Below are 27,875 nucleotides of genomic sequence, written 5' to 3'. Positions count from 1 at the left end.
TTGTGGGTGCTTCCACAGCCGTTAGGTGTTTGGCAGTTGTAACGGGTGAACTGCTAATGCAACAATTTTGATATCAACTTTAAAAACCAATATTTATTTATTTTATTTTATCAGACTCTCAGTGTATATGTATAAATAATCTGCATATATTGCTAGTCGCTGTGACTGTTACTGGTTTCGGCTGAAAATAGTATTTTAAAACTTTTAGTATTTTTTTTGGCTTAGTCTGATATAAGAGCAGGAGCATTTTGAAGATTGTTGTGTGCGGTCACACTAAAACGGACCAGTCGAGAAAACTTAACTTGGATTTTATTTGGACTATTTGTTTTTTAAAATTTTTGTCGAGGCGTATAGTATAAGATAAGATCGAAATTGAAATAACGTGTATTTTGAACTAAATTAAAAGGATCGTGAAATTAAATTCAAAGTTTAAAAATTGCAATTGCACTTTAGTGAAAAATCTACAAGTAAGTTGTCGTCTCAAAAATGACAGCAGCAGTAACAAAAGCAAAACAAAAGTCTTACCAGTGGCAGAAGGGCGTTGTTAATGCCTCACATGCGACTGCAATAGTGTGGCACCAATTTCGGGTGTAGTGTGGGGTGGGGCAGGGACAGGTGGGCTTGAGCGTTTGCCTAGGGATGCACACGGTGGGTGGCCACCTACGCGCCATGAGGTATGGGTGCCGCTGCCCAGTGGGTGGCAACAACCCGCCACCACCCTCCGAACCCAGATCCAAGGGCAACGCGGCCGCAGTGTTGTGGTGGTGATGATGATGATGTTGTTAGTGATGATGGTGTTGGTGATGGTGATGGTAATGGCGCTGGCGGCGGTGGCGTAAGTGTTGCTGCGACCTGTGCCATTCTAATCTAAGTAAATTTCACGATTTGATTGCTTGTTTTTGTTACTGCTGCAGTGATTCACCATTTGACCGACCTGTTCCAATTCCCGTTCCCGCTGTATTGACGTAATTGTTCAAGTATTTTATACACACATACATATACATACATTGTGCTCTCGCAGCTGACGTCGCCTTGAAGCCAGTGATCAGCCGAGAGTCAATAAGCAGCGATGCAGAACAATCCCAGCCCACAGTTGCCGTGCAAGGGCATTTTAAAGACTTCGCGCAGTTTCGACAAGTCTGGAGCTAGGTAAGCCATTGAATCACATTATCTTTGACCCTCTGTGAATTTACGTATCCTTCCATAAATGACAATATTTCTCTGGGTCATTGCAGTTTTCGTAAAAGTGCCAAGTTTGATGAACTGAACGTTCTGCAGACATTTCATCCGGCCGACAAGGACTATGGACATATGAAAATCGATGAGCCCAAGACGCCCTACAATTACACGGAAGCCTATGATGATACTCGAGACGAATTGGACACAGAGTTGCTAGTAGAAAAGTAAGCCGTTTTTTTTTTTTTTTAATTAAAATCCAGGGAGTGCAAACTTTAATCAAAACTGAACTGCATATTGCATAAGCAAAGGGCAATCCATAGCTAATCTCGATATTAACAAATTAAATTAGTAAGAAATCCCATTGAATAATGTTCCGGCCAATAATGTGAATCTGTAAAGGGATCTTACATTATCTCTTCTGTGTCGCCAATAACACCCAATACACACATGAATAAGTTATCATTTCGAAGATGAATTGGAGTTTAATTCTTACAAGAATTCTCTTTACGTTCGTTTTTGATGTACAGCAACCTAATACCGATGTCTGGACAACTGTTATGCCAGCTGGTTAATAATTCCTTTTTGATTTGTTTGACCTTAACATTCTAAGGATTATTGAGTGCAGGTTTTTTCAATAGTATTACATAATCCCAAATTTTACAGATTACGATTGGCCGCTAACACACAGTCTTCCCAGAGCATTGGTGACGAAGGTTCTTCCGGGGATGAGGAGCCCTTATGCGAAGAGGAGCGACGTAAGAAACATATTATTTGCCTGTTGATTTTGCTAATTACTTTTGGTATTTGGTTACAGAACGACGTCGTGAATTCGAGAGACGTCGCAAGGCCCATTATCGAGAGTTTGAGGCGGTTAAGTTGGCACGAAAGCTGATACAGGAGGAGGATGATGATGGTAATGATGACGACGATGGCGCACCAGGCACCTCGGACAGTAGGCCTTCCACCTCCAGTCGATTTGCTGCAATTAGTAGCAGTAAACAGCCAACGCAAAAGTCATCCAGCTCAAAAGCAACTACATCCCCGTCTACCAATATAACTAGTAATATGGATTTGGAAACATCTAACAACTAGAAGCAATATATCCATCGATCGTATATATATATTTGCATATATAGTAATACGAATATATATATATCTATGTATATACATATATATATATGCATTTCTATATATATATATATATATATTTATAAATATATATAAATATATGTATATCATTAGTAGGAACAAGAGCACTCGTGATTCATTGAATTTACACACCACCACCAAAAAAAAAAGAAAAAATGAAAGAGTATATAAGAAACCGTCGCAGAATGTTCTTTCAAAACAAATCAATTGAAATATTATAGTTACATGGCTAGTCATATAAATATATACACTTAGAGATCTCTCTATATATGTATTTATGAATACAGAGATGCAAAAATAGCAATTGTATACATATTAGCCAGAGTAGCATATTGTTCCAATTGTAGTTAAAATTGCGTTTCAAATTTTTAGTATACTCAATTGAATTTTAGTCCAACTTGAACACTGTAAACTCCATTTGCATTTAATTTGTCCACAGTAAGAAAGTGAAATTTAATTTCAAATACTATCCAAACACATACACAAACACACTCACTCACACACATACACACACAAAAAGTGCCACAAAGAGAATGGATGGAAAGGCCTGGGGAAGACAACATATTGAACTTGGTTTGGCCTTACTTTTAGTTATTTATTATAACAAAATACTATTATGATTATGTTTAAGTTTTAGAATTCAAACATTTGAATTATTGATAAACCCTCCTCTCCCCAGTTCCCACCCCTCCCTGTGTAAAAAGCTAAAAAAAAACAAACAAAATTTATCGCCAGAGCTAACAAATAACAAATAAATACGAAATAAAACTCTGAAGTCGCTCTTCTCGTCGCGAGTATTCAAAAACTTGCCATTTATTTTAGTTTTAGTTTTCATTAATCCTTTTTGGTTTTTGTTTTTGTTGTTTTCATCATTATCAGTTATACATTATAATGTAATAGTGTGTGTTTTTTTTTAGTGTTTGTTGTTTTGTTTGTTTATTTGTGACATAGCTGGTCATTTAGGTATACATATTTAATTAAATTAATTATGTGCTTTTGCTTTCAAGTCTGAGAGAGTAAGTAAGTAGTAGTTATCGTTTTTTGCCATCGCCCACTGAGCCGAATAATTCCCCATTCAAAGATGGGCACAAAATCGGCCAACTGCACGTAAAAAAAAATTCAAAACAGACAAAGGCATCCTCAATATTATTATCTGTCGGCAGGAGGCTAACTACTATGCCCAATCTTTGGATGAGGATTGGATTGATGTATATTTATATCATAGTTCAGCTGATTTTTGTTATCATTTTTTAAGGGGACAGTTCTTAAGTTTTGGCACTTAACTCACATGACAACTTTTTGCCGTAATTTGCACAACGCGTTGATTGACGATTGGTATTTTTTTTTTTTTTTTTTGATTTGATTTGTTTTGCTGATTAACAATATTATATATACATACATATACAATCAGAAATATATATATGTGTAATAGAGATAAAGAGATATATAAGCAAAAAGCATGCAAACTCAAACAATAAACAAACAGTGGACGTTGCCAGGCAGCATCTTAAGATCCTTTTAAAAAGGATATCAATGAATGGAGTATCGTACTAGATCGGTGATGCCTATATATAGAAATATAAGGGCCTACAATATACAGTTTGAATTCACCGCTTCTGGATGCGATTGCCTAGCAAACGTTTTGCAAAATATTAATAGAAATATATATAGAGATATATATTAGTAAAAGTGCGTAAAATATTCTAAAACTTGTTGTTCTTTCTTTTTTTTTTCATTTTTTTGTGGGGTCACATCGTATCCATTATTTTTTTTCATTCATTTGCTAATATTTTCATGGCTAGTCAACAAATAACAATCAATCTTATGTTTCTAAAATGTAGTTTCATATATATATATATATATATATATATATATATATGTATGTATATACTCATACTATGTGCATATGCTCCAATATATATGCATATAGTATGAGTTTACATTTTGATTATATTTAAGAGCGTGACATATAGAAAATTAATAAACCATTTGATTCAATTTTTGTTTTTTTTTTTTTTTGTTTTGTTTTTGAGGTATGATTACTTACTAAGCCCATGTCTTGTCATTACTCCTTTTCCATTCCTTTTCTACTCCCACTTAATGGTTTGGGGCCGACTAGACATGGGATCTATGTGCTCCTCGTTTGATTGCATTTTGGCGATTAAAAGCTAATGACCTAATATGGCCCGATATTCGTTTTCGTTTTTGATTTCAATAGTAGTTTTACATTGAATAGATTTCGTTAGTAAATTAGTTTTTAAACAATATACGATATATAAGTATAATATATTGTGTGTATATATGTATATATGTATGTATATATAGTGTGTGTAGTTTCATTCGTTAGTTGTCGTTTTAGTATACATATCCATGATCGTTTTAAGTGTTTTGTTTTTATGAAGTGGGTTCCATTGAATTTTTTTTTTTTTTTTTTTTTTTTCATTTCTCATTGTTCATTTATGGAATCCGATTTGCCTTCGGATCCATTATGCCGCCAACTTAAGCGAACATATGTTGAGTACCTGGTGGTACTTTGTAGCTAGGATAAGCATTGTTCAGTTGGTGTTGGGCAAAGAAATTGGTATAGTCCTGTCAATAGATGAGGATATAAAAATTGTGTCAATTGAAGGTTGAAAGAAGTAAAATGTCCTTAAAAGTATGCAATAAGCAGTTTGAAAAGGTCATTTTCCACTGCCTATTACATACTTTAGGGGGCGATCCGCGATCTTGGTAGATCCGCCAGATCAGTCAATTGTTGGTTTTGCTTTGTTTCAGTTTACCTAAATCTTATCTGATCTAAGGTTCTTACTCACCCGATTGACTCTTCTGGGACGGCAAACGGGGCCCAACGCCAATTGGCGTCGTTCCTCATTTTCACGAGCAGCGGCCTCCTTGTACTCTGGTGGTGGCCATTTCAAATCTCCGCGCAATTTGCTGCCTCCTAGAAGTTACATTAGCAGCTGGTCAATGAATATTTTTTGATGTGAGCGTGAATTTCTAGACTTACCCTGATAGCTGACGGCGGCTGGCTGCGAAGTGTAAACTGGCGCAGGCTGTTGCGAGACGGGCGCCTCCTTGCGTAGGGTGATAATGCCAGGACTGGCGCCACGATAGCTATCCTGTCCGGCATAGGGAATAGATTGCTGCTGCTGCTGCAAATCGGTTTGATCCTGCGAGTAAGGTTGATGCTGGGGCTGCGAATAAGAATTGTATTGGGGTTGAGCATAGTTTGAGCCACCATTTTGTTGTGGATATTGCTGTGCTGGTGGTTGTTGTTGCTGCTGATAGGGCGACGCTTGATATGCAGGTTGCTGATGCGCCCATTGAGGAACCGATTGTTGAGCAGGCACCTGATAGGGAGCCTGATATTGCTGCTGTGGCGGCTGTTGTTGCCACTGTGGACCCGGAGCAGCATGTTGCTGCTGTTGTTGTTGCTGCTGCTGCTGCTGTGGTTGTTGTTGATAATTGTTGTATGTCGGTGCACCATATTGTTGTTGTTGTGGTGGCTGCTGTTGTGGTGGTTGTTGTTGTTGTTGATGTTGATGTTGAGGTGGCTTTTGGTGCAAACATGCATGAGGTCACAGAAATTTATGGATGTTGATTCATGGTTTTGGAGAGGAAGGTGCAAAACAAAATACACACACATACACACACATAGTGCAAAGAGATTATGATCGAGGAATTATAGATTTATATATATATATATATATATATAGTGGGAGAGAAAGATAGAGAGAGAGAGAGAGAGAGAAACAAGTTAAAGACGAGACTTTTGGATTGGGTTTAGTGTGGCAAGGCATTTCAAATGTTTCTCTACCGTTAGAAGAAAGCATGGCGCAGTTTACAGCTGAAATTCGCATAGAAATAAGCAGAGCAGAGAAGAATAAGCTTTGGTTAATGTTAATATTAATGGCTGCCACTAGTAAGGCTCAAGAGTCATGCGAAACGTATACGATAACAGAGATAAAAGTACATAGATTGATCCCATTTGTTGTTTGTGTGTGAATGTGTTTATACATAGTGGCAATACAATATACACAATTTGATTCGATTGAGTTTCGATAATAGAGCCATCAATTGGAAGGGGCGACAGCAACCTGACAGTATGCAAAAGCTGCTTGCCCTAAAAGGGGCCCGATCAAATTATCTAACTGAACTAAAGTTTTAACAGACATTTACCATAATTTTGAGTTGAAAATATATAGGTATACAGCTTGAGGTTATCCTTAACTTTAAAATGGTCAAGAAGATAGTGTAGACCATGGTGAATTAGATGAAGATCTAAGGGATTTAGCTGGCGAATCAAATTGAAGGAATTCACTCCGCTTCTTGGCCAACTTCTTTAAGGGAGAGCAGACAACTGTCTGGCCAGTTTATTTGAATGAGATAAACTTTATACCAAGATCCTTATATCTTTTATGAGTAAAGTCTGTCAATTTCCATTTGTCTTATCAGTTTATTTCGTTGAACTACATTAACATTGTTTTCGAATCTAACTAGGGCCGCATATAGATATTATTTTTGAAGATTTTCGGCTTCGAAAGTTCAGTAATTTTCGATGGAGGCATTTTGTGAGTATGCCGAGTATGAGTGGTCTTACAGACTGCCCCCTCGGATCTGTGAATACGTCTCTTACTTAATGGTATTACTAACTTCATACTCAGTCAAAGAGTTCTAAAGTCGTATCCAGTCTATTATACTGCTATTATTGATCAATAATTTGTAAATTTTTCCACCATGTATAAACTGTGAGTTGTGGAAATAATTGGAAAATGCGTTTAGTATTTAAAGGAAAGGTCTCCAGATCTTTTGTGTTCGATTGAAGATAGCACAGAGAGCAACTGCAGCTGCAAGTTCTAGCCAGGCTTTGATATGTCATCCATATTGACTGTCAGAAAAACAGACGATACCTGCTGTAGATATGGTTGATATGGCTGCTGCTGCTGTTGTTGTTGTTGTTGTTGGAATGGCGGATATGTTGTTGCTCCCGGAGTTGCACCGCCAGCAGTGAATTCGTATTGACTTTTTGGCAAAGGAGCACCAATATGCTTCCAGCCACCGCCTGCATTGTCTACAGCATAGATTGGTTCATGTGTTCCTTGCGGTTGGTATTGTTGCTGCGGCTGCTGTTGCTGCTGCTGATGATGTTGCTGCTGCTGGGGCTGGGGTTGTTGTTGCTGTTGCGTATATGTGTGGGGAACATTGGAAGGCTCCCTCGAAGGTTGCCTATTGAACTGGGCCTGTGTATATTGTATGGGTTGTTCATTTGGATAACTAGCTTGGACTTGATTTTGACTGGGTACTGATGGGGTGTGCTGGGTGTAACCATTTTGTTGGTCTAGTCTAGGTTGATTTGTTGCTGTTGTTGTTGTTGGTGGTGGTGGTTGAGTTCGTGGCTGAACGTTGTTATAAATGGGACCCTGTAAGTTGTCAGTGTGGTTATGTGTTTATGGCTAGGTGTATATGTACAAATGTATTTAAGTATGTATGTAAGTTGTAAGTTGTCTGTGTGTGGGTGTGCTTTTTTCTTTACCACTTGAAATACAAGTAAGATATACTATACATCTGACATATATATACATACATATATGTCCATTACAAAAACAATTATATATTTACACACATTTGATATATACAAAAATCTTGTGACTAGAAAAATATATACAAACAATTCCAACTTAGCTTAGACAACAAATTACCTGAACTGATGGTGGAGCAGTTGCTGCTGGGGCAACTGGAACTGCAGCTGCAGCCTGTTGCTGCGGATAATAACCACCGCTGCCCGGAGCTGGACTTTGAGACTGCGGCTGGGGCGTAAATTCGCGAATAATACGCTCCTCCGAGGCTGGCGGCCAAGCTACACGCTTGTAACCTGGTCAAGAGAGAAAAAAGACACCCACAAAACACACACACAAAGTATGTAGATTAGTATTTGTCGCAATTAAATGCAATTCACTCAAACGAGCAGCTGTTCAGCCGAGAGATAGAAAAAAAAGAAAACAAAAACTATACAAGAAAACATTCAACAAAATTCGGCCAACAACACGCGCCCAGACGTGGGCGTATCTGGCCTTGTGGCACTGTGCAATAGACTCAAATTGGGATTCATTCTTCTCTAAATGCAAGACAAAATAATTTGAAAATGATTTAAGCCAATTAAATTTTTCATTTTAGCCACCTCATGGTGTAGATAGATGCACAGATAGATAGATGGATGGATGGGTGGGTGGTTGGATTGGTTGGTTGGTTGGATTGGATTGGTCGGGCTTTAAAAGAGTGTGTGATATATTTCGATCATACGCTGCCTGTCATTGCTGCTAAATTTAGACAAAAAACAACAAAAACAAATAGAGAATTTTTCACATTTTCAATGACATTACTCATACGATTGAAATACAACAACTCCCTGCCCACTGCCCACTGACTATTGGCCCCTGTCTCCTGCCTCCTCCCATCATCATTCTCAACTTGGCAACTTTGTTTTCTTCCATGTTGCAAGCAACATGTTGCCACAACAACTACAACGAGTTTGAGTTTTCCATTTCTTTTTGTTTCGTATTTTTTTGTGTTTTTTTGTTTTTTTTTTTTATTCTGCATGTTTACCCTCTAGATTTTTATAGTTTGCGTTAATGATCTTCCACTGGGCGCCCATGATGATTGCCAAAGCAAACTATATGCAAATATATACTTTATATATGTATATCTAATGTATTTAGCTTTATGATAGGAGCCAAAAGCGCCAAAAATATAACAAAATTTGCTTCTTGCTTTTCTTGCTTTAGATATATATATGTAGATATTAAAAAAATATCAGGATATATAGGTAGGTGGGTAAGTATCTCTGTGTATATAGTTTGGCTGTGCGAATATTTCTTCTTCTTCTTCTAGTTGTTGTTGTTGTTGTTGGTGGTGTTTTCTTAGAAACACACGTTATATAATCAGCGCAGTGTAGATCAATTAATTGATTCGATTGATTTTCTGATGAACTTGATTTTTTTATTTTCGGCTTTCGGGAACCACACAAAATTAATCGTTGCGAATTCGAAACAAGAAAAAAAATTTAATTAATTGATATACATATATTTGCAAAATCAACAAAATATATATATACAATTTTTTTTTTTTTTTAATTGGTGTCGGACGCGCTTTTCGTTTTAGGCGTTTTAATTAAATTTAATTCGAATCGATATTTAAAAAATAAATAAATAAATAAAAATACGTTGCTAAAAAACTAAGAATTTGATCTATTTTCTATTTCGTTCGCGTTGGCCGCGCGATATGTTTGCCTTCGATGTATGCTACTAAGTGATGAGCCAGAGAAATGCAAAGGAAATTATTGTTGGCCAACAGCGGCGAAATGGTCAATTCAACGAATATATGTGAGCACATATGTATGTACATACACTCACTCACTCATTTGCCACCCCAACCCGCCAGTTGCCGCCCCTCCCTTTGCACTCACACTCAGACAAACCCCCGCAATCCATCTATATAGATTCAGTGATACACTCACTCATTCGCCTACAATATTTGCAAAAAAAAAGAACACACACACACACAAACACACAAGCGGGAAAAGTTATTGGTGTTGTTGTTGGGTGGTGATGGTGGTGAGGTGGCTAACATAAAGCCTGAAGAAGGCCACAGAAGCTGCCCCCCCTCCTCCCATGCTAAATACGTGAAATTAAATTGCTGCTAATGATGCCTATGAGCCAAGGCAGAGACGATAGCAATTGCTATCCATACATACATTCATATGTATGTATATCTATCTGGCCTATCTGGCCTATATGCTCTTTTGGCTGTCCGTGGCATTGTTTACACCTTCGATTTTTGATTTGTGAGTGCCTTGAAAAAAGCCAAAGAACAAATTGTATCTTTGGCATATTATTCGGTCTGCTAAACTATTGTATATTTTGTGTTAGGCCTGGCAATACGAGAAGAGTACATACACAATAATAATGAATAAGCATTCACTACCCTTCCTAGTCATACATATATCGAGTGCGAATATGAATATTGCGATTATTATTCGTATTGTTATTGTTATTAGCACTATGCCAAACCACTACAAATTAAGTGGGCGAGCTGTTTCCCATCCATCTTGTCGCCAAATCGCATATATCTAGTATTCATATATATATCCTAGACACACACACACATATGTTTGTATGTATAGACATATATCTTTTGCTTGTTTAATGACTCAAATGGCCTGGGATGACTACAAAGTTTGCTAAATTTAAATGACTGTCGCCTGTTAGAGCCAACTAAAACAAATCTGTTTTTAAACGTATTCTCACAGGTGTACGACAAAAGTTTGGCTCATTAAAATTATTAGGAAAAACTTGTAAAATATTTGCAAAAAAATAAAATAAAAATCTTTACACATAAAACTAAACAGCATAGAGTGTGTGCCAACCATTTAGTATAAATATATTTCTACAATATACATATACACTTACATACATATATACTTATATATTGGGCTCAAATCGCCAATTCGATGCGTTAACGCTTGTTAAGCACTTTGAAACAAATGCATTCTGATGGCAAAAACAAAACGTCAAAAGAACATCAGAAATACTTACATATTAACCCGATCTAAATGGCTTTTTGTTTGACAATAAATGGCAACAAATTGTTAAAGTATTCATACTAAATCACTAATCTTAATAACAATTTAACTTTTGGTAATAGATGGTTCTTTGACTAAATTAAAGTAGATACATACGACTAGAAACAACTTATATAACCTGCAGTTCCGATCCCAAAGGAATCATTCAGACGGATTCTTTAAGGAACTCTCCAAGAAAGTGTATGTAAATTCGTAAAAGGATGTTTGGACTCCAGAAGGGAAGGGAATTGTCAAAAGGGGAAGAAATGCATATAGGAGTAGGAAATAGGAACATAAGTACATATGTATATGTGTACCTATAATTGAAATTCGAATACAAGTATCTCAATTTTTAATATAAATTTTTCGCTTTCTTAGAGCTCTTTTTGTTTCTCTTTTATTGTCAAAGGTAAAAAACGCAAAGGAATAAGTTTCTTGAAGGATTTTAGGATATTCAAACGGAATGAGAAGAGATTGAGAAAAAATTGTGTCTATTGCAATAGATCTTGGCTTCCTCAAGGTATGAGTCGGTGTGAATTCGATTTTTGAAGGTTGTAAATGTCATGAGTAAGGCTACGGTCTCAATTAAGCTTTGATTAAAGCCAGCAAGGGAATGGGACACTCATCCCGAATTCCCTGATCATCTGAACTTTAAGTTACGCTTGATTCTGCTCTGTTTGGCTTCTCCCAGACACATGGACAAAAAGGACATCACAGAGATATACATACATACACACACACACACATACGCAAGCACGCACCTTCAATGGCAATATAAGGACGCGGTGATACATTATCGAATGAACGATTAAAGTTAAACTCTCGTGTAGATTGCTGCAGTTCCTCGTTGGTAGAGGCTAAAGATATAAATTGATGTTGTCGCTCCACTTCAACCTCTGATTCCACTTCCACCTCCAACTCCTCGTCCTGCTCTTTGGCCTTGCAATTTTGCTTTAAGCTCGGAAATATGAATGGCGATGGCTGGTTGGTAATTGATCGTGGCGTGATTGGCCCTGCCAACATTGAGGATGACGCCGACATGCTTTGCTGCAGGGGCTCGGTGGCTGTATGGACCAGAAGACCTATATTCTGTCCCTCCAATTGTGGTATATGTGTGAATTTCGCTTCAAGCTTCTCTGCTGGCGCAGTGGGAGACTTTGAGCGGTGGACGGGATTCAACCCGAACGGGGAACTGGCACGCTGTGGAGCTTCAATAAGTGGAGCCGGATATTTGCGTGATGGCAATGGACTTGGCGAACGACTACGTTGCCATTGAGTGGCATCATTGGATAATGCAAGATTATCCATTGACGGTTCAATTGGTGTCGTTATAATCTCGACAAAACTACGCTGACGGTGCATCTTCTCCCGCTGGTGGTCAGCTGGTGGTGGAGTTGATGGCGCTGTTGGAGTTGGTGTTTCCGTTTTCGGAGCAACCGTTTGTGTCTCCTCCCATGAGATTTGTCGTGATATATAAGGACTACGTATCTCATAGGTGGCCTTGTAGTTCTCTAGCGGTTCGTTGCGCAAATTGGCTATGCGCCATTGATCGGCCTTGCTTAGCTTTGACCAATTGGGTGAATTTCGCAGCTCTCCACAAATCGAACAGCAAGTGTGTGGCTCATGGGAGCAGGATTCGGACTCAGATTCGCCTTCGGCTTCGCCTGTAGCTTCGTGTTTGTGTTCGCCTTCGGTTTGCGATTCCTGTTTCTCGGGCATCTCCTCTGTGTCGAGGCGAGGTGTCAATGTGCTCTTGCCTGTGGACAATTGCTCGTAGTTTGCAATTACATCGGACACATGTCTGTACTCCACATCTATTTGGGCATTCTTGTTATCCTCATCCAATTCTTCTTCAATAACTACGTGCTGTGCCTCGTCGGCAGCTGGCGTCGTCTTGTGCTCTACGTGCAATACCGAAGCATCGTCCAATGCCACGGCAATACGATGCAGATCCTCCAGGGCTCGTTCCACTATTGGCACGTTTTCGGCCACAGAGACCTGTTCACTTACCATGTCCGATATATTCGTCTGTTCTTGTTTACAGACTCCGCCAGTTAGGCCACCTGCTCGGCAATAAATTTGTCGTAGTATTGCCTGAAGGGGACTTTCCACAGCCAGAATGGGTGACTGTCGTGAGGCGAACATGTCCCATAATTCGTTATTTGCTTTGGCCAAAGGTTTCGGAGTTTCTGTTGCTGCTGTTGATTGAGGTGGAGTTGGAGGTGGAGGCGTACCGGCTGCTGCTGCGACGGATGGTGGTGTTGGTGTGCTTGTGGGTGTACTCTGAACACTTCGCTGCAATGCATTCTTGGCATTCTCCATATAAGCATCAATCTGACGCAGATGCTCGGCTATGGACTGCTGTATATGAGCATATTTTGCCTCAAGCTGGGCAATCTCCACATGAGCCTCATGCTGCTTCTCTTTAGCCGTTTCCGTTTCACATTTAGATTGGCTATAGATTCGGCCTTGCCGACGGGATACATCGTCGGTGGCAGTGGATTTAGCCCTCATCTGTGGCGGTGGCGGTGGCAATGGCGGCGGAGTGGGTATACTTTTAGCTCCCGGTTGGTGCAACTTAATGCCACTGGCGGCACTTACAAAGGTTGCATTCGCCATATCCTGTGCATTTGACATCTCCTGCTCCTGATCCTGCAAATAGTTGCAGGCCTCGTCATAAATTTGCTGAGCACTGAGTTGTTGGCCGGGATCGGACGACGTTTCAACGCGAACTGGTATAATTCGAGCAGTGGCCCCACCACCAGAGTGGGCCAAAGCCAGAGCCATCTGCTGCTGCTTCTTAACTGCCAGGCTGTCAATTATTGTTGTCGAGGAACCTTTTTTTGGCAATCTTTCGCCTGGCGGTGTCTCGACTGATTTGGGGCTGGCAGCGGCAGCTGCTGGTGTTGGTGGCAGCGGTATGGCCTCCAAGTCAACATCAACCTTGGGCTGCTCCTCATCGTTGCTATCGTTGCCATCGTTGTCATAGGAGATTTTCAGTTCGGTGGCCAATTTAATGCAACGTCGTTGCACTTTCGGACGAGCTGGTCGCGGTTTTGGTGGTGGCAACTCGGGAGCTCCATTGCTCAATGCCACAGCACGTTTTCTGCAACGTCCACGATCCAGGGAGTACGACTGACGCTTGGGGCGCGGCCGATAGGGTGTAGGCGTGGTCAGTGTGGGTGGCGTTGATGGCCGTTTCTGTGCCAATTGCTCGTAATACTCGCATCGCGGTGCAACTAAGCCCAAATCCACATCAGCTGCCTTTGTCTCTGGTGCAGAGAATCCTTTGGCCATTGGCGTTGGATGGAAAATACGATCCACACTCTTCATGGATGTGGTGTTAGGTGTTGTTGCCGTTGCTGTTGGACGGCCTTCACGCTGGCGTTGCTCCCTCACTTGCTTAGCAGTGGGCTCTACAATTCGTGTTGGACTGTTGAATTTCTCCCGTAATAACTCAATGCTGTGCATTGGATTGGGCTGATTGGTATTGGGATTGGAATTGGTTGGGTTTCCGCTTAAAGTTTCAGCCTCCAATGGTGGCCAGCTGTGATCACGCTTTAGCAGACTTCTTTTCGTGGCCATACGATTGATTTTCAGCACAGTATCCCTGTCAATGGTAATGTCCTGTTGGTGGCTGAGATACTGGGTCTTTATCTGATCCAATAGCTGCTGATGCAGGGCATGATGTGGATGCTGGGCATCGCCTTCACGCTGCCGTGCACGACTTTGCCTTTCGTTTGCATAAAAATCTTTGACAATTGATTAAGCAATTAAAATTAAGCAAATGCAAATAAATATTCATAGCATACCGAAGACAAACAAATTCTCATCTTAACAGGGCACATTACAAATATGGCTAAAAGTGAAACTGAATGTGTTTTCTGGCTGTATTTTGTTGAATGTTCTAACAATGTGTATTCTTGTCTCTGGTCTTACAATTGGATGTTCTTTTCTTTCTTTTTGGGGATGAAACAGATTAAGACGGAAGACTAGAACTTGCCTAGGTTAAGAATTTGAAACTTACCGCATTTGACTTGCTGCTCCTCCTCCTCGACGGCACGGAGAACGGCCGAATTGGCCAAATTTAGTGGCTTTGAAATTTGATCATCCACTTCAATCCTAAAAGATGGGAAAATAGAAATATTACTAAACACAGAATCTGTAAATGTAACGGCTGAGGGCCGAAAATTTGAAAAACTTTCCTAAATACAGTGAATTTTCTTCTAGTTCACCCCCAGATTGACTTTCAGTATCCAAGTCTATTCCCAGAACATTAGTCCATTAAAAAGACAATCTCATTTCCAATTTTCAATTGTCTGTGAATTTTCTTAAGAACTCTTTAATTTTCATATCCTGAATTTCATGTCTTTTGCTGCTTAATTATCTCTCTTTCGTTTTTAATTGGAATGGTTTGGGAACTACCACCCAAAATCATGTCATGGGCATAAATTATTATTAGAATAAGCATCCTTTTGGGTGAGGCATGGCATTGAAAATTACGTGCAAACAAACACACACCCATAGATACACCTCGTCCCACGTTGACCCAAAAGTGGCGAGGTTAATCGACTTTGACAAGCAGTAGATGAGAAGTCTGTGATATAAAAGACTCTGCCGGGTCTCAGTGCAACATCACATCCTGTGCAGCATCTTAACTGGTAACTTGTTGTCTGTTCCAGCACCAGCAGTATAAGCAGAAGCAGAAGCTGAAGCAATTCCTATAAGCATACCTTAATAGTGTAGTAGTATCTGTAAAATGGCCAAGTTCAACTCATCCAAATTGATGCTGGTCTCAATGTTGCTGCTCCTGTTGGCTCTCTACAATGCCACGCAAGCCATGCCCAGTAAGAGGCAAGTAAAAATCTGCGGCTCCAGGCTATCCGAGACAATGGCTTTGGCATGTCCAAACGGATTTCGTTCGTATACACCGCACAAGCGTAGTTTTTGTAAGTACTTTTCTGAAGCAAATTTTTATTGGCCAAAAAACAAACAACAAAATGCGTTTTGTGCCCCCCTTGCAGTGAATGTCTTTGACTATGTGGAGCTACAAAATGACGCTGGGGATGCTGATGATGATGTTGTCGCTGATGGACAACAGTCACGTGATGGCATCAAATACAATTGGCAAGAGCCCAAGTCATACAACTCAATGATGGCTACCAGACGTAACATGAGGAGAATAGTTGACGAATGTTGTTACAAGTCTTGCACTTTCAATGAAATGCGCGCCTATTGCCAGTAATCGGATTAGAGGTGATACTGTTTCCTGATTCTTAGAAGAAGTTGGCTATCCCAGTCTACATACATATTTGCTTATAAACATTCTCCCTACAACTTGACAATTTGTTGATACTTCAGTTTATTAAAACTATTACCTATATACATACATATAAACGAGCTTTTTGAATTACAAACATACATATATATAAGTATTTGAAAATTTGTTTCGGTGGATTTTGAGTTGAATTTAGCTTAAGTTACCTGCCGACTTGGGTATACTCTTTATAGGTCATTTCTGACACATTGGCGTCACCTAAAATCACAAAGAGTCATAACTCCTTCTTAAGCTTAAAGAAAAAAACTTTTTTTCGATTATATTATAATTTTTTTAGCTTTATCAGACTGTTAATTAGATGATTTTGGTCATGGCAAATGCTATGCCGCATCACAAAGCCGACACCCTCTTTGCAAGGGTATAAGTACATAAAAGGGAATGAAATAAAGAATTCAATTGACTGCAAAACCCTCTCCAGAGAAATGAGCCCCTTAAATTGCTGAAAAATTCCCCTGAAACATATGTGACCGTGTGGCCTAATGGATAAGGCGTCGGACTTCGGATCCGAAGATTGCAGGTTCGAATCCTGTCACGGTCGAAGAGAAAAACATTTTTTTTTTCTTTCTTTTTTAAATTTATTTTTTATAGTTATTTTATTTTATTTATTATCTTCAACTAAATTAAATTTTTTTAATTTTCGCAGCAGTGGAACAAAGGTTTCCCCTTGAAGCCGCTGAAATGCAATTCCCAACTGTCCAAGTTTCAGTTTACGGAAGAGAACAAAGAGGAATTCGGTGGTGGATGAGTTTCTGTTCGCATTCCTCCCCAAGCTGCACAATATTTGCTGCAGCACAATAATTGCCGTTGGTTTCTTTTTTTTTCGTTGTTTCGTTTGTCGGTTTCGTTTACCTGCATGGCAATTTACCTACATTTTGCTCTATTCTCGGTCTATTGCAGTGGTTTTTGCTCGATTATATAGGCAGCCAGCAGCCAGCCGCACCAGCAGAGAGAGAGAGCGAGAGAGATAGAGACAGGGAGAACGCGTCACAAAATATAACATTTCTCATGTCTGCGGGTTGTTCCGATAACTCTCCTTTGTTTGTCTTGTTTCAAATCAAAATGCCTAAAGTGAACATTTGCACTATAACTTTTAATTTTTTTTATCATTAAGATAAAAGACTAAATAGCTAATCAGAAATGATCTCATTCCTTCCCCCTGATAAGGTGGTGAGGAAAAGTCGATCTACTTATCAACTTACTAAATGGTTCAGTTTGAAAGAAATTATTAACACTTTTGTGTGAATATCTAAATCTTATACAAGATAACACAGTTTTATTTATCATTGTTTTTTTTATCATACATATATTATGATTATGTACACTGGAAGCACGATGTTTAAAACATATGTACATATACATACATATATGTTTGTAGCAAGACTCCAATTGAAATCTTCTTGCAAGGAATAGACTGCTTAGTTTGGTTCGAATAGGGAGGAAGCAGGGTTGTGTTAGAGAACACTGGATCGAAATTCAAAAAGTTTTTTATCAGCAGACTTTGTTAAGCTATTTAGAATTCTAATACCATACCACTACCTTAAAGGCCAAAACTAGTTGGGAATCATAACTAGATAAAGCGATGAAATTCAAAGAGTAGTTCGTGTGGCATGCTATATATAATATTCTGCTACATATGTAAACAAACTGCTGATTATAGAATGAACTCAGGGGGTGAAACGGTATATTTAAGTTGCCGATCAAATAAAGTTTATACACACATTCTTGATTAGCATCATCAGCACAGTCGATGTAGCCATGTCTTTTTGTCCGTCTGTATGAATACCTAGATCTCGGAGCCTTTAAGAGATAGAGCCACCAAATTTGGTATGTAGACTTGTATAGTATGTAAGTATATGGAGTTTATTTTAATTTTGGACACGCCCTCTTACGCCTGCAGAATTTACATAAGACTGATTTTCTTAAAACTACAACAGCTTGAGACATCAAAATTGGTATATGTATATACTAGTTTAATTAACGCGCAGATATTAATTGTTTAAACATTTTGCCACACCCAAACTGAAATTCGAAAACTAACAAAGTTAAAGTCACCAAATTATGTTTTTTTTTTTTTTAATTTTAGCCCCTCCTCCTCCTTCCGTCGCTATGATTTGACTATGGAAATAAAATTGAGCACAAATTTAGTTTTACTAATTTCTGCCAACCTATAAAATTTTATAGAAACATGGAAAATATACATACGTATGAATCTGCATCTCCAGTTCTATTTTTAACTGATCAATCTCAAGTTATGGTCGTACGACTATTACATTTAATTAGATTGATTAGTTGAGTGAATTAATCAGTCCATTGTAGTTATAAAATATATGATATATATGATGAACTATTTACATGGTTTCTATTTCGGGGTTGCCTTCTATGGGGAAGAGCATGACAAGTTCGGCATGAAGCGAATTACAAATTGATAGCTTCCCACTTTTTGAACAATTTAATTCGATTTGCCAGGTTGAAATGCATATTTATGTGATTTTTTGACGTTATTTGGAAATTAAGCAAATATTATATTTGGACAAACGCATAGAAAATTGGTTTGTCAAATTACTTGCCATCAATTTTGCAAACACAAAACACACAACTGGCAAACAAAGAAAAAATATTAAATAAATAGTAATAACTAAATTGAAAAAATAAAACCTGAAATGGGGGCTGGGGTAGGGGGGTGCTCAAAATTTCCTGCTATTGGCCAAAACTGAAACGAACGGCATTCAATTGTGTTTGCCACCAATTATGGTAAAATTGAAATCACTTCCTAGTTTCACGATCCTTTTTTTTTTTGTTTGTTGTATGTGTATGAGGTTTTGTTGTTGTCGTTGTTGTTGCTTCATTTTATTCGGTGATAGTTGAAGTGTAATTAATTAGTTAGTCAAACTAGCTAGCTAGATAGCCAGCACTCCCATGCGATGAGTCATAGTTGCAAAATTTCTTGCATTTGGGCAAACATTCAAAAGATGCATCACAACTCTTGGCTAGGCGCCTGCACCTTTGTTTTGTTGACATTGTTCTTGTTGTATTTCATTTCAACCAACTAAGCACAAATCAAAAAGAACAGAAAAAAAAGAAACCCAACAAAAATTGGGATCAACGTGTTGCATGTGAGTCATTGATTGACTCGACATAATGGTTTACTTAAATTTTCGATTATATAAATCACAAGAAAAAAAAACTAACAACAAAATTTAACGTACATTTTGTATAGGCTGTTGATGCCGGCGGCGGCGAAGGGGGAGTCGAAGTCGGAGTGGGGGCAGCTGCTGCAACGGCAACAGTCGTCGAATAGTTGCAATCGCGGTAGCAGTTGCAAGTAGTTCAAGCAGCCTGGCAGCAGCTGGAAAGTGTTTGGCAAAGTTTTACGTTAAAATTTACGCACACACGCGAACGCGTTCGTTTCAACTTTGTCTCTAACAACTGCGTTTTTGGCCTTCTTTGTTACTGTTGTTGTTGTTGTTGTTGTTGTTGCGTTGTTTTGGGCTTTTTGTTTGTTCTTTGTGGAGTGCAGGAGAGTATTTTGTATTTTTGGTAATTAAATTGCAGGCTGCATACGTTTTGTCGCACGCATAGTCACCGAAAAACTGAAAGCTACTTTAAGTTTCATTTCATCGTCAGACTGAGGAGCAACAGCAATGGCATCACCACCACCAACAAACACTACCATAGATGGCAGAAGGGGTTAAGTGGGGGCTAGGCCGGTTTATTTGAACAACAATTGCAAACAACAATGCCAAGATAATGTTGTTGCTAGTTTGCTCTTGCCATTTTGGTGGCGACAGCAGCAACAACGACAACGACAACGACAACGGCAACGGCAACAGCTACAAATAAACTTTCAAGTCTAAAGCATCGCATCTTTAAGATACGCGTCGTTGTAGCGTCGCTTGTTGTAGCTTTTGGGGTAATTACAATTAAACGTTAGTGAAATTAATTGTGCTGGCTGCAAAAAGAGATATATATGTATGTATGCCCAGGTATACATATATGTATTTAGTGAGAGATGCATATGTATTTGTGGGATACAAATTAACATCGAAGCGGCAACCAAACGACGCCACGCAGCAGCTCTGTCAGCGTCGCCGTTGCGCTGCAGTGCACAAAGTGAGCTTTAGCATTGCTCTGCTCTTCCCTGGTCTGTTCTGGTGTGGTCTATTCTGCTCTGGTCTTCCCCAAACCTCTCCAGTTGCCCGTCCCCATCAAGCACAAAGACAAGCGCCAGCCTTACCTTGCTACTACTACAACATTATCATTTTCATCATCATCGTCATCATCATCATCATCATCATCATCATTAGCATTTGGTTCATCATCATTATCTACTTAATATACTGTGTATATTAATGTCTTTTCATGCAAATACCTTTGTTTGCACCTGTGCACTACAGAAGCAGAAGCAGAAGCAGCAGCAGAAGCAGCAGCAGAAGCAACAGCTACATTAGATATACAGAGCCATGGCTATAGTAGCTAACAGTTAGATATTAGATGAAATATCTTTTGATAGTCGTTGCCAATGCTAACTACTTTTGGCACCCCTTTCCATATTATCCATACACAGACATAGGAGACAGACTTTTCCTTTCATCTACATGGAGCTTTTTCATCTTTTCACTTTCACGCAATTCTATAAAATTATGCATTTAAATGTATAATCATTTTCATTTCACTTACCCCTCGCCACCGAAGGCCTTCAGTTCGCGATTCAACGTGGCCTTTACATTCTCCTGGGAGTAAAGGCCCATGGGCGAGTTGAATTGCTTGTGCACCAGTTTTCGTTGTACTGCGGCCATTTCGGCTGTTGCTTGTTGCTTGTTGCTGTTGCTGTTGATGCTGCTGTTTGACTTTGGCTTTAGCTTTGGCTCGTCTTCCTGGCTGGCTGGCTTCACTTTACTCTCTCCCTTCTCTTTCGACGAGGATTGACTTTGTGTGTGTTTCGTCTGTTTGCTCGACTGGAAGATGCTTGAGTTCCTTTACTTTGCTTTCCTTTCGTTGCCTTTACTTTCCTGATTCTCACTGGTTTGCTCGACTCGACTTCGCTCGTCTCCTTTTTCTCGTTGTCGTTGTCGACTGTCTTTAAAACTTTCGAAAATATGCTTGATAAAAAATATATAAAAATATTTTCGTTTTTTTTTTTGTTTTTTTTGTTTTTAACAAGACTTAGGCCAGTTATTAAAGTTGCTTTTGTTGTTGTTGCAGTTGCTGTTGCTGACGGCTGAGGTACACAAAAAATATGTATGTATGTATATTCTAAACACTTCCCCCAACTTCAGTATGAAATAGTTTGCTGTTACGCTTAATTTTAATCGTTAATCGTCGGTCGTTGTTCGTTCTGTAATTAAAATGGAAAATAGGGATAAAGAAGGATAAAGAATAAAGCCAAATAAGTGCAAATGACCCAGAATGTTCATAATCATAGTCAATTAGAAAGTTTTCAACTTAATGTTATTTCAAGTACAAAACAAGTAGAAATTCGCTTAATTGCGTTTTCGTTTCAACTGAAGATTTTTTGTTGTTTTGTTTTCTGATGCAGAAACAAAAAAGGTGTAAGCTAAATATGTTTCATTATTTCTTATGCGTTGTTTGAGGATTAAAAGGATCTCAGCTTCCTGTTGCTTCTCTCACATATTTACTTGCCTTGTTTTCCTCTCTTTGTTAGTGGCAAATACAAAAAGCAGTTAGACAAAAAAAACTCCATAGAACAAAAAATGCTCGTTTCAGGTCTTTCTTGTATATTTTGTTTTTCGCTTTAGATATTTTTTTCATCAATCACTAGATTGAAACTAGTTGGCCACATACATATTTGATTTGACTCTTGGGCGGAAAAAAAGGTCGATCGTTTGCTTTGACAGCTGGATGATATATGAAGGCGATCCGGAAATATAATCAATCATATTCGCCATTTTGCATACTAAATGGTCAACTTTATGTGATTTCAAAATATTTGGAGCCACACAAAAAGTGTAGAAAATTCAGATTAATTCGTTTGTCTTAATTACATTGGACTTGATAAACAAACTATTATTGTTGATAATAATTAAAATTTTGATTAAAGTCGAAGAGATTATATATTTATATATATTTACAGATACTATTTATACACTTTAGTTTCTTCTGCGTTTTTACTTTTGATGATGGACACTTTTCAGAATTTATGAATAGTAAACTCTACAAAGTCGTAAGGAAGCATATACATACATATGTATAAAGCATGTACATATGTATGTATGTAAGTATATGTCAGTATATTAAGTCGACTTGCACTAAATCCTACACAAGTTCAGATTATTGAGAATATAAAAAGGCAATTCGAAATAAAGTATACAAAAACAAAGATTATATATACATGTATACTCAGGCGTAGTTTTTTGAGTTGTCTTTGTAATGTGAACTGATGATGGTCTCATTTGTTTTGCCTGTTCAATTTTTCTGATTGACTTTTATAAATAGTTTTTGCAATTTAATGTCAGCATCGAGTTTATCCTTTAATGCTTAAAACTGCTTTCAATGTACTTAAGAATTATACAAAAAATATATAGATGGTGTAATCCAAAGAATTGTTATTTTACTGACTAGTGCCCGGATTCAAAAGCGAGAATAGATCTCGATAAAATCAAATGTAATCGGATGCGAGAACAACCCTTAGATATATTAACTATTGAATTACTCATAATAAACAATTAAATTTAAAATGCATTAAAAATGATTAATAATATTATAATGAGATTAAAGGTGATTGCCTTTTCTACTATTTCTGTCATATGAAGGTACATAAAATTGACATAAAAATCATTTCCAAATAATTTGAAGTAAATTGTTGTGTCTGCTGTCATAAAGTCACAAAGTGGTCCAAATGTTTTCAATCCAAAAGAACATTCAAAGATTTCCAGGCCAAAATAAATGCTTCAATGTCAGCAATAGTTAGGTATATAATATATACATACATACATATATGTATGTATATATATAAACTTATTTTGACTGGAAGTCTTAATTTGTCCCACTTGTGCAGCACAATGATATATATATGTATATACATATGTATATGTTTATATATATAATGTATAGAGAATGTTGTCTTATCTCTCTCACGCACACACACACACACACATATACATTTGCATATATACAATTTCTAATTATTTTGTATATTCTTACAGCTGCTGCTAACAAATTACAAATATAAAAAAAAAAAATGAAAAAGAAAATGAAAATGTTCTATTTGTTTTACATTTTATCGTAGACACTCAACGTTCTTGTATCTGCATCTTAATTTGTATGCGTATCTGTTTTCTATATATTGTCTGGTTTATCTCTAGATATTATATATTAAAGTCAAATTCATTTTTCCAATGCCTCGGACACTCACTACTGTCACATTTAAAAATGTATCTCAAACTAATTTGAGGAGCGCCTTTTTGGCAATACCAAAATGAAAATATTATTATTATTTTGTATTTTTTTTTTATGTGTTAAATTTGTTCATCTTTTATTTTCCCTAATTTTTTGTTGTATTTGTTATTTTTTTTTTGTGTTTCTTGTTAAAAATAGAAAGAAATGTTGTTGTTTTTGCTGTGGCTGCTTCTGCGGCTGCTGTCGTTGGTGAATGGTATATTGAAATATGTTCAGTTTTCCTATTCTAATACTAATATTTTCCACAAACACACACAAAGACATAGACACACACAGTTAGAGACATAGATACAGTCTATGGATCTCGCTCTCTCGTTCTCTCTCTCTCTCGCGCTATCTTTCTTTTTCTGCACTTCTACGTCGACCCCGTCTCTTTTACTTGGCATATGCAGATTCAAAAATTTGAATTCCCGCCTTGTGTGTCACCTTAAATAAAATTAGCAACTGTGAGCAAATGGTATTATACAGAGATTTGCGTCATTTCTGCCTCTGCTGCTGGCTGTTTCCATCTCTGTCTCCTTGTGTGCGTCTATCTCTGTTCTCAGACTGTCTTTGTCTTTCTCATGGCAACAGCATAAATATATAAACACAGGCGAATAGATGGATAGACTTATGGATGGATTGTTTAAGATTAAACACTGTAATTGCTGCGGATGCTTTCTTTGTACGATGAAACATATTAAAATATGGTCAAGATAATCAACACGAAATAAGAATCTAATCTGCCCATGAAAGATAGAAAGAAATAAAAAAGACTAAGCCAATAAGAGAAAAGAAAGTCTTAACCTTTGACTGTTGGGCCAAGAACTACCAGCTTTTGAAAAATCTCACCACAAAGAGCTTAAGACCTATTCATTCTCTATCGCTATCTCTATTTCTCTCTATCTTTGTTTTTATCTACATCACAATTTGAATTTGCTTAATTGAGGTTTCCCTTTGGCCTGCCCCCTCTGTAACTGCTATGTACGAATACTGCATATTTTTTTATGTATGTACATACGTATGTATATAGCTTTTCATTTGGCTTAAATTGTTGCAGTTGCTTCTCACAGAAGGAAGCAAAAGTTATGAAAATAATTATTGGTTGAGTAGCATGGCAGGAGGGTGATAGGGGTGGTAGGGGCGGAAATTGCGACTACCAAAGAGCAGAGAATGTAATAAAATGCTTAGCTTTGGCCAGACACTTGAAATTCTTAGTGTTTGTTGGCAATTTTATGCGTTTTAATTGAGCCGCATGCAGCTGCCATTGCAGCTGTTGCAAATGGCGCCTAAAAGCAGGCAACGCTTGCCAACAGCAGCAACAGCAGGAACAGCAGCAAATGGCAACGGAAGTCGAGACAGAAATTAATCAGCATTTAATAAAATATTATGAAAATTGCATACAAAAAGAGCAGGAAAAGCCGACAACATCAGCAGCCACTACAAAATACTCGGCACTTGGATGTCCCAATTAAAGTTTTACACACACACACATACAAGAGCTCACTCACACATGGACAGGTGCGTGCGTGCTGCACTCAGTGTACTTAACACATGAATTGTAAGAGAATTTGCATAAAAAAGCAGCCAGAACAAAAAACAAACAAAAAATATACACACATACATATGTATGTATGTATGTGAAAGAAAAATCGTTGTATGTATCAACAAAAAAACAAAAAGAGAGCAGAACATGGGCGTCGTCTGATGTGGGCGGGTCACAAGCACGTAGACAATATGCACATATCTGTTACGCATGGGTGTAGCCAAAACAGCCAAACAATCCTTAGGAGACATGCCATTCTTTATTTGTAATTAAGTGAAATCTTTTTATATACCGATTATTTGGTTTTTGGGCTAATGATTTCACAGATTTTGTACGTTGCGAGGTAATTTATGGGTTTTCGCTAGAGTTCATTCTCCCTTTCATACACTTTACACACATGGACACTCACTTGTTTTCCTGTTGTTACAGAGAATCAAAAAAGGATCAACATATTTTTAACACTTTCTACGTGTGTGTGTGTGTGCTGAAAATATTGCACAAATATATCAATATTCATCGAATTAAGTGCCGAGTGAAATGAGATTTTTTCATAATTTTTTTCGCCCTGTTTGCTAACGAATTGAATAATTTGTGTGGAAAATGCAACATTGTGACTTGTTTTATATAATTAATTAGCAATAAATAAAGTTAACTAATTAAAAACGAATTTGATTCAGTAAAATTCATGAACACAATTATAGAATGTGAAGCAAAACACAATTGGAATGCAAGTCGCTGACTGTGCCCTGTGTTTAGGTTGTTTTCATTTTCGCCAAAAATGCAGAATCAACGGCGAGAGGGAAAATTGAACTACTACGACTACTAATTTCTGTCACCATGTGTTTTATTTGCCACGACAATGCCAAAATTATAGTCAGCGGCAACGTTGCGTGTGTGTGGCGCCACATAGTGAGCTTTAGAACTGAGTATTTATAATTGTGGCTGTAGCTTTTCGGAATTTCATATAGACAAACTCAATCCATGGCTACAGAAATACAACAGGAATACATACATACATATATGTATAGTGTATGTGTGTGTGTGTACATATCAGAATCAGGTGCAAATATTGTTGAATTTGCGCTGAGGCGGAAGAGAACAATTTCATAAAATTGTATATCTGCCTATCTGTAGGTATATGCGTCTGTGTATGTATATATTTTTCTATGGATGAATCTATATGTATGTGGTGCGGGCTATAAGAGAATGTGCTTTACGCTTGCCTTAATGTTTGTCAGGCATTTGGCTGCCAGTGCTTTGCTTTAATTGTTAACAAACAATTCCTCTTCTTTGGCATTGCTCTCTGTATTGTTTATGTACCTTCAATATAGTATTTTATAACACATGTGTATACAAGTATAAAATTTCAATTTGGTTATTTCTTATTCGAGTGGGTGGCAAATACATGCACTAATGCATAAACACATTTAGCCATCAATAAATTTATTCATTTGTGGACAATTTGGTGTGTGTGTGTGTGCGTGTGTGTTTGTTGGGTGTGTGCTTACCGTCTATTTCAATTTGGCGCTGCTTAAATCCAAATGTAATGCCGCCAAATTGACAAAAACAAAAAAAAAAAAAAAAAAATGAAGTTAGTTCGTAACCCACCCACTGACCGCGCCCACTCGATGCAATTTGCACTTTATCCGCAATTGTTGGAATACTCAACAATATTTGATGGCACCAAAAGTTGCAGCAAGTGCAAAAGTCGAAAATGCATTATGCGGTTGCGGACGCATTTAACGGGATCGCGACCTGGGGATCGGGGGGGATAGGAAGACATATCCCATCACATTCCCTATCCCGTATCCCGTATCCCGGACCCATTGGTCACATTTTATTTGCTCCGCGGTCAGCTAACCGGCGTTTTGTAAGCGCACCATAAGCGAACTGAAAACTAAACTGAAACGAATGAAAACTTTACGCAATGATCACGCATAGTTTTCTTTTTTCCTTCTCGTTTCATTTTCATTTTGGTCGCTGCTCATTTTTGCTGGCTTTTTTGTGTTTTTCATTTTTTTGTTTCATTAGCGTCTACATTTTCACATCTTCAGAGATGAAGAACAACACAGAAATACATATGGGCAATGGGAACGGGAGTGGAAACGGGAATCTGCCATAGGAATAGGAATAGCTATAGAGGAATATAGTGTATTCATATAAATAAAAAGAAAATCTTCACACATACAAACACATGCATATGGATTTGTATGCGTGAGTGCGTGTCATTGGGGAGCAATGGCCATCGCTTACACTGGCGGTCATTAAAGAGTGCATTGCTACGCCAAAAATGCAATTAAAAGATTCCCCAAATTGAAGTTTCATCATTGAATGGTCAGAACATAAAACGAATACAAACGAATTAGGTAGGGTCTTATCAAATATGAGATTAGATATTTGAAAAGCAAGTCCTCAGTTAGTAGACAACTTTAGTATTTCATCAAAGGATATGCTGAACTTAATAGCTGGGCAAGCATCAAGCTGGATCCTTATCCTGCTGAAATCGAAATAACTGAAAATTTGGACTGATGTTGGATTGCTTGTGAGTGAGTGTCAAAATTGAAAAGTCTTTTTGCATTGAGTGAGTTCATTTTTGACTTACTCACTTTTGTCACTTGGCAATTCACTGACTCATTTGTTCCTTGAGGTAC

At 38.0% G+C, this 27,875-nt stretch overlaps 2 protein-coding genes, 1 long non-coding RNA gene and 1 other non-coding gene across 8 annotated transcripts; 3 read left to right on the top strand and 1 right to left on the bottom strand.

Moving 5' to 3' along the window:
• Positions 1-260: 260 nt before the first annotated feature.
• On the top strand, positions 261-3,811 carry I-2 (Inhibitor-2). The gene is made up of 5 exons (XM_068293572.1): positions 261-467; positions 1,022-1,149; positions 1,236-1,403; positions 1,843-1,934; positions 1,994-3,811. The coding sequence occupies exons 2-5, from the start codon at positions 1,070-1,072 to the stop codon at positions 2,269-2,271; spliced, it is 618 nt and encodes a 205-aa protein (XP_068149673.1). The 5' UTR covers positions 261-467; positions 1,022-1,069; the 3' UTR covers positions 2,272-3,811.
• Positions 3,105-26,857, bottom strand: LOC137579762 (nuclear transcription factor Y subunit beta). Of its 5 annotated transcripts, XM_068293571.1 has the most exons (9): positions 23,518-23,660; positions 20,961-21,618; positions 14,963-15,067; positions 11,707-14,702; positions 8,028-8,200; positions 7,239-7,748; positions 5,336-5,882; positions 5,142-5,269; positions 3,105-4,917 (listed from the first exon to the last, which is right to left on the bottom strand). In XM_068293571.1, the coding sequence occupies exons 2-9, from the start codon at positions 21,077-21,079 to the stop codon at positions 4,828-4,830; spliced, it is 4,668 nt and encodes a 1,555-aa protein (XP_068149672.1). In that variant the 5' UTR covers positions 21,080-21,618; positions 23,518-23,660; the 3' UTR covers positions 3,105-4,827. The 5 variants fall into 5 exon arrangements, with proteins under 5 accessions (XP_068149672.1, XP_068149669.1, XP_068149668.1 ...); XM_068293568.1 differs by lacking the exons at positions 11,707-14,702; positions 23,518-23,660 and adding an exon at positions 26,733-26,857 and having other exon boundaries at positions 14,973-15,067; XM_068293567.1 differs by lacking the exon at positions 11,707-14,702 and having other exon boundaries at positions 14,973-15,067.
• LOC137579764 (uncharacterized) lies at positions 10,969-11,324 on the top strand. The gene is made up of 2 exons (XR_011032887.1): positions 10,969-11,021; positions 11,091-11,324. It is a non-coding gene; the product is annotated as an uncharacterized lncRNA (long non-coding RNA).
• Positions 16,749-16,821, top strand: TRNAR-UCG (transfer RNA arginine (anticodon UCG)). Its single transcript has one exon. It is a non-coding gene; the product is annotated as a tRNA-Arg (tRNA).
• Positions 26,858-27,875: the final 1,018 nt, after the last annotated feature.

The sequence above is a fragment of the Drosophila tropicalis genome, unplaced genomic scaffold (assembly GCF_018151085.1).
Source record: "Drosophila tropicalis isolate 14030-0801.00 unplaced genomic scaffold, ASM1815108v1 contig_769, whole genome shotgun sequence".
Classification (NCBI taxonomy): Eukaryota; Metazoa; Arthropoda; class Insecta; order Diptera; family Drosophilidae; genus Drosophila; species Drosophila tropicalis.
This window is presented reverse-complemented; position numbering and strand designations above follow the sequence as displayed.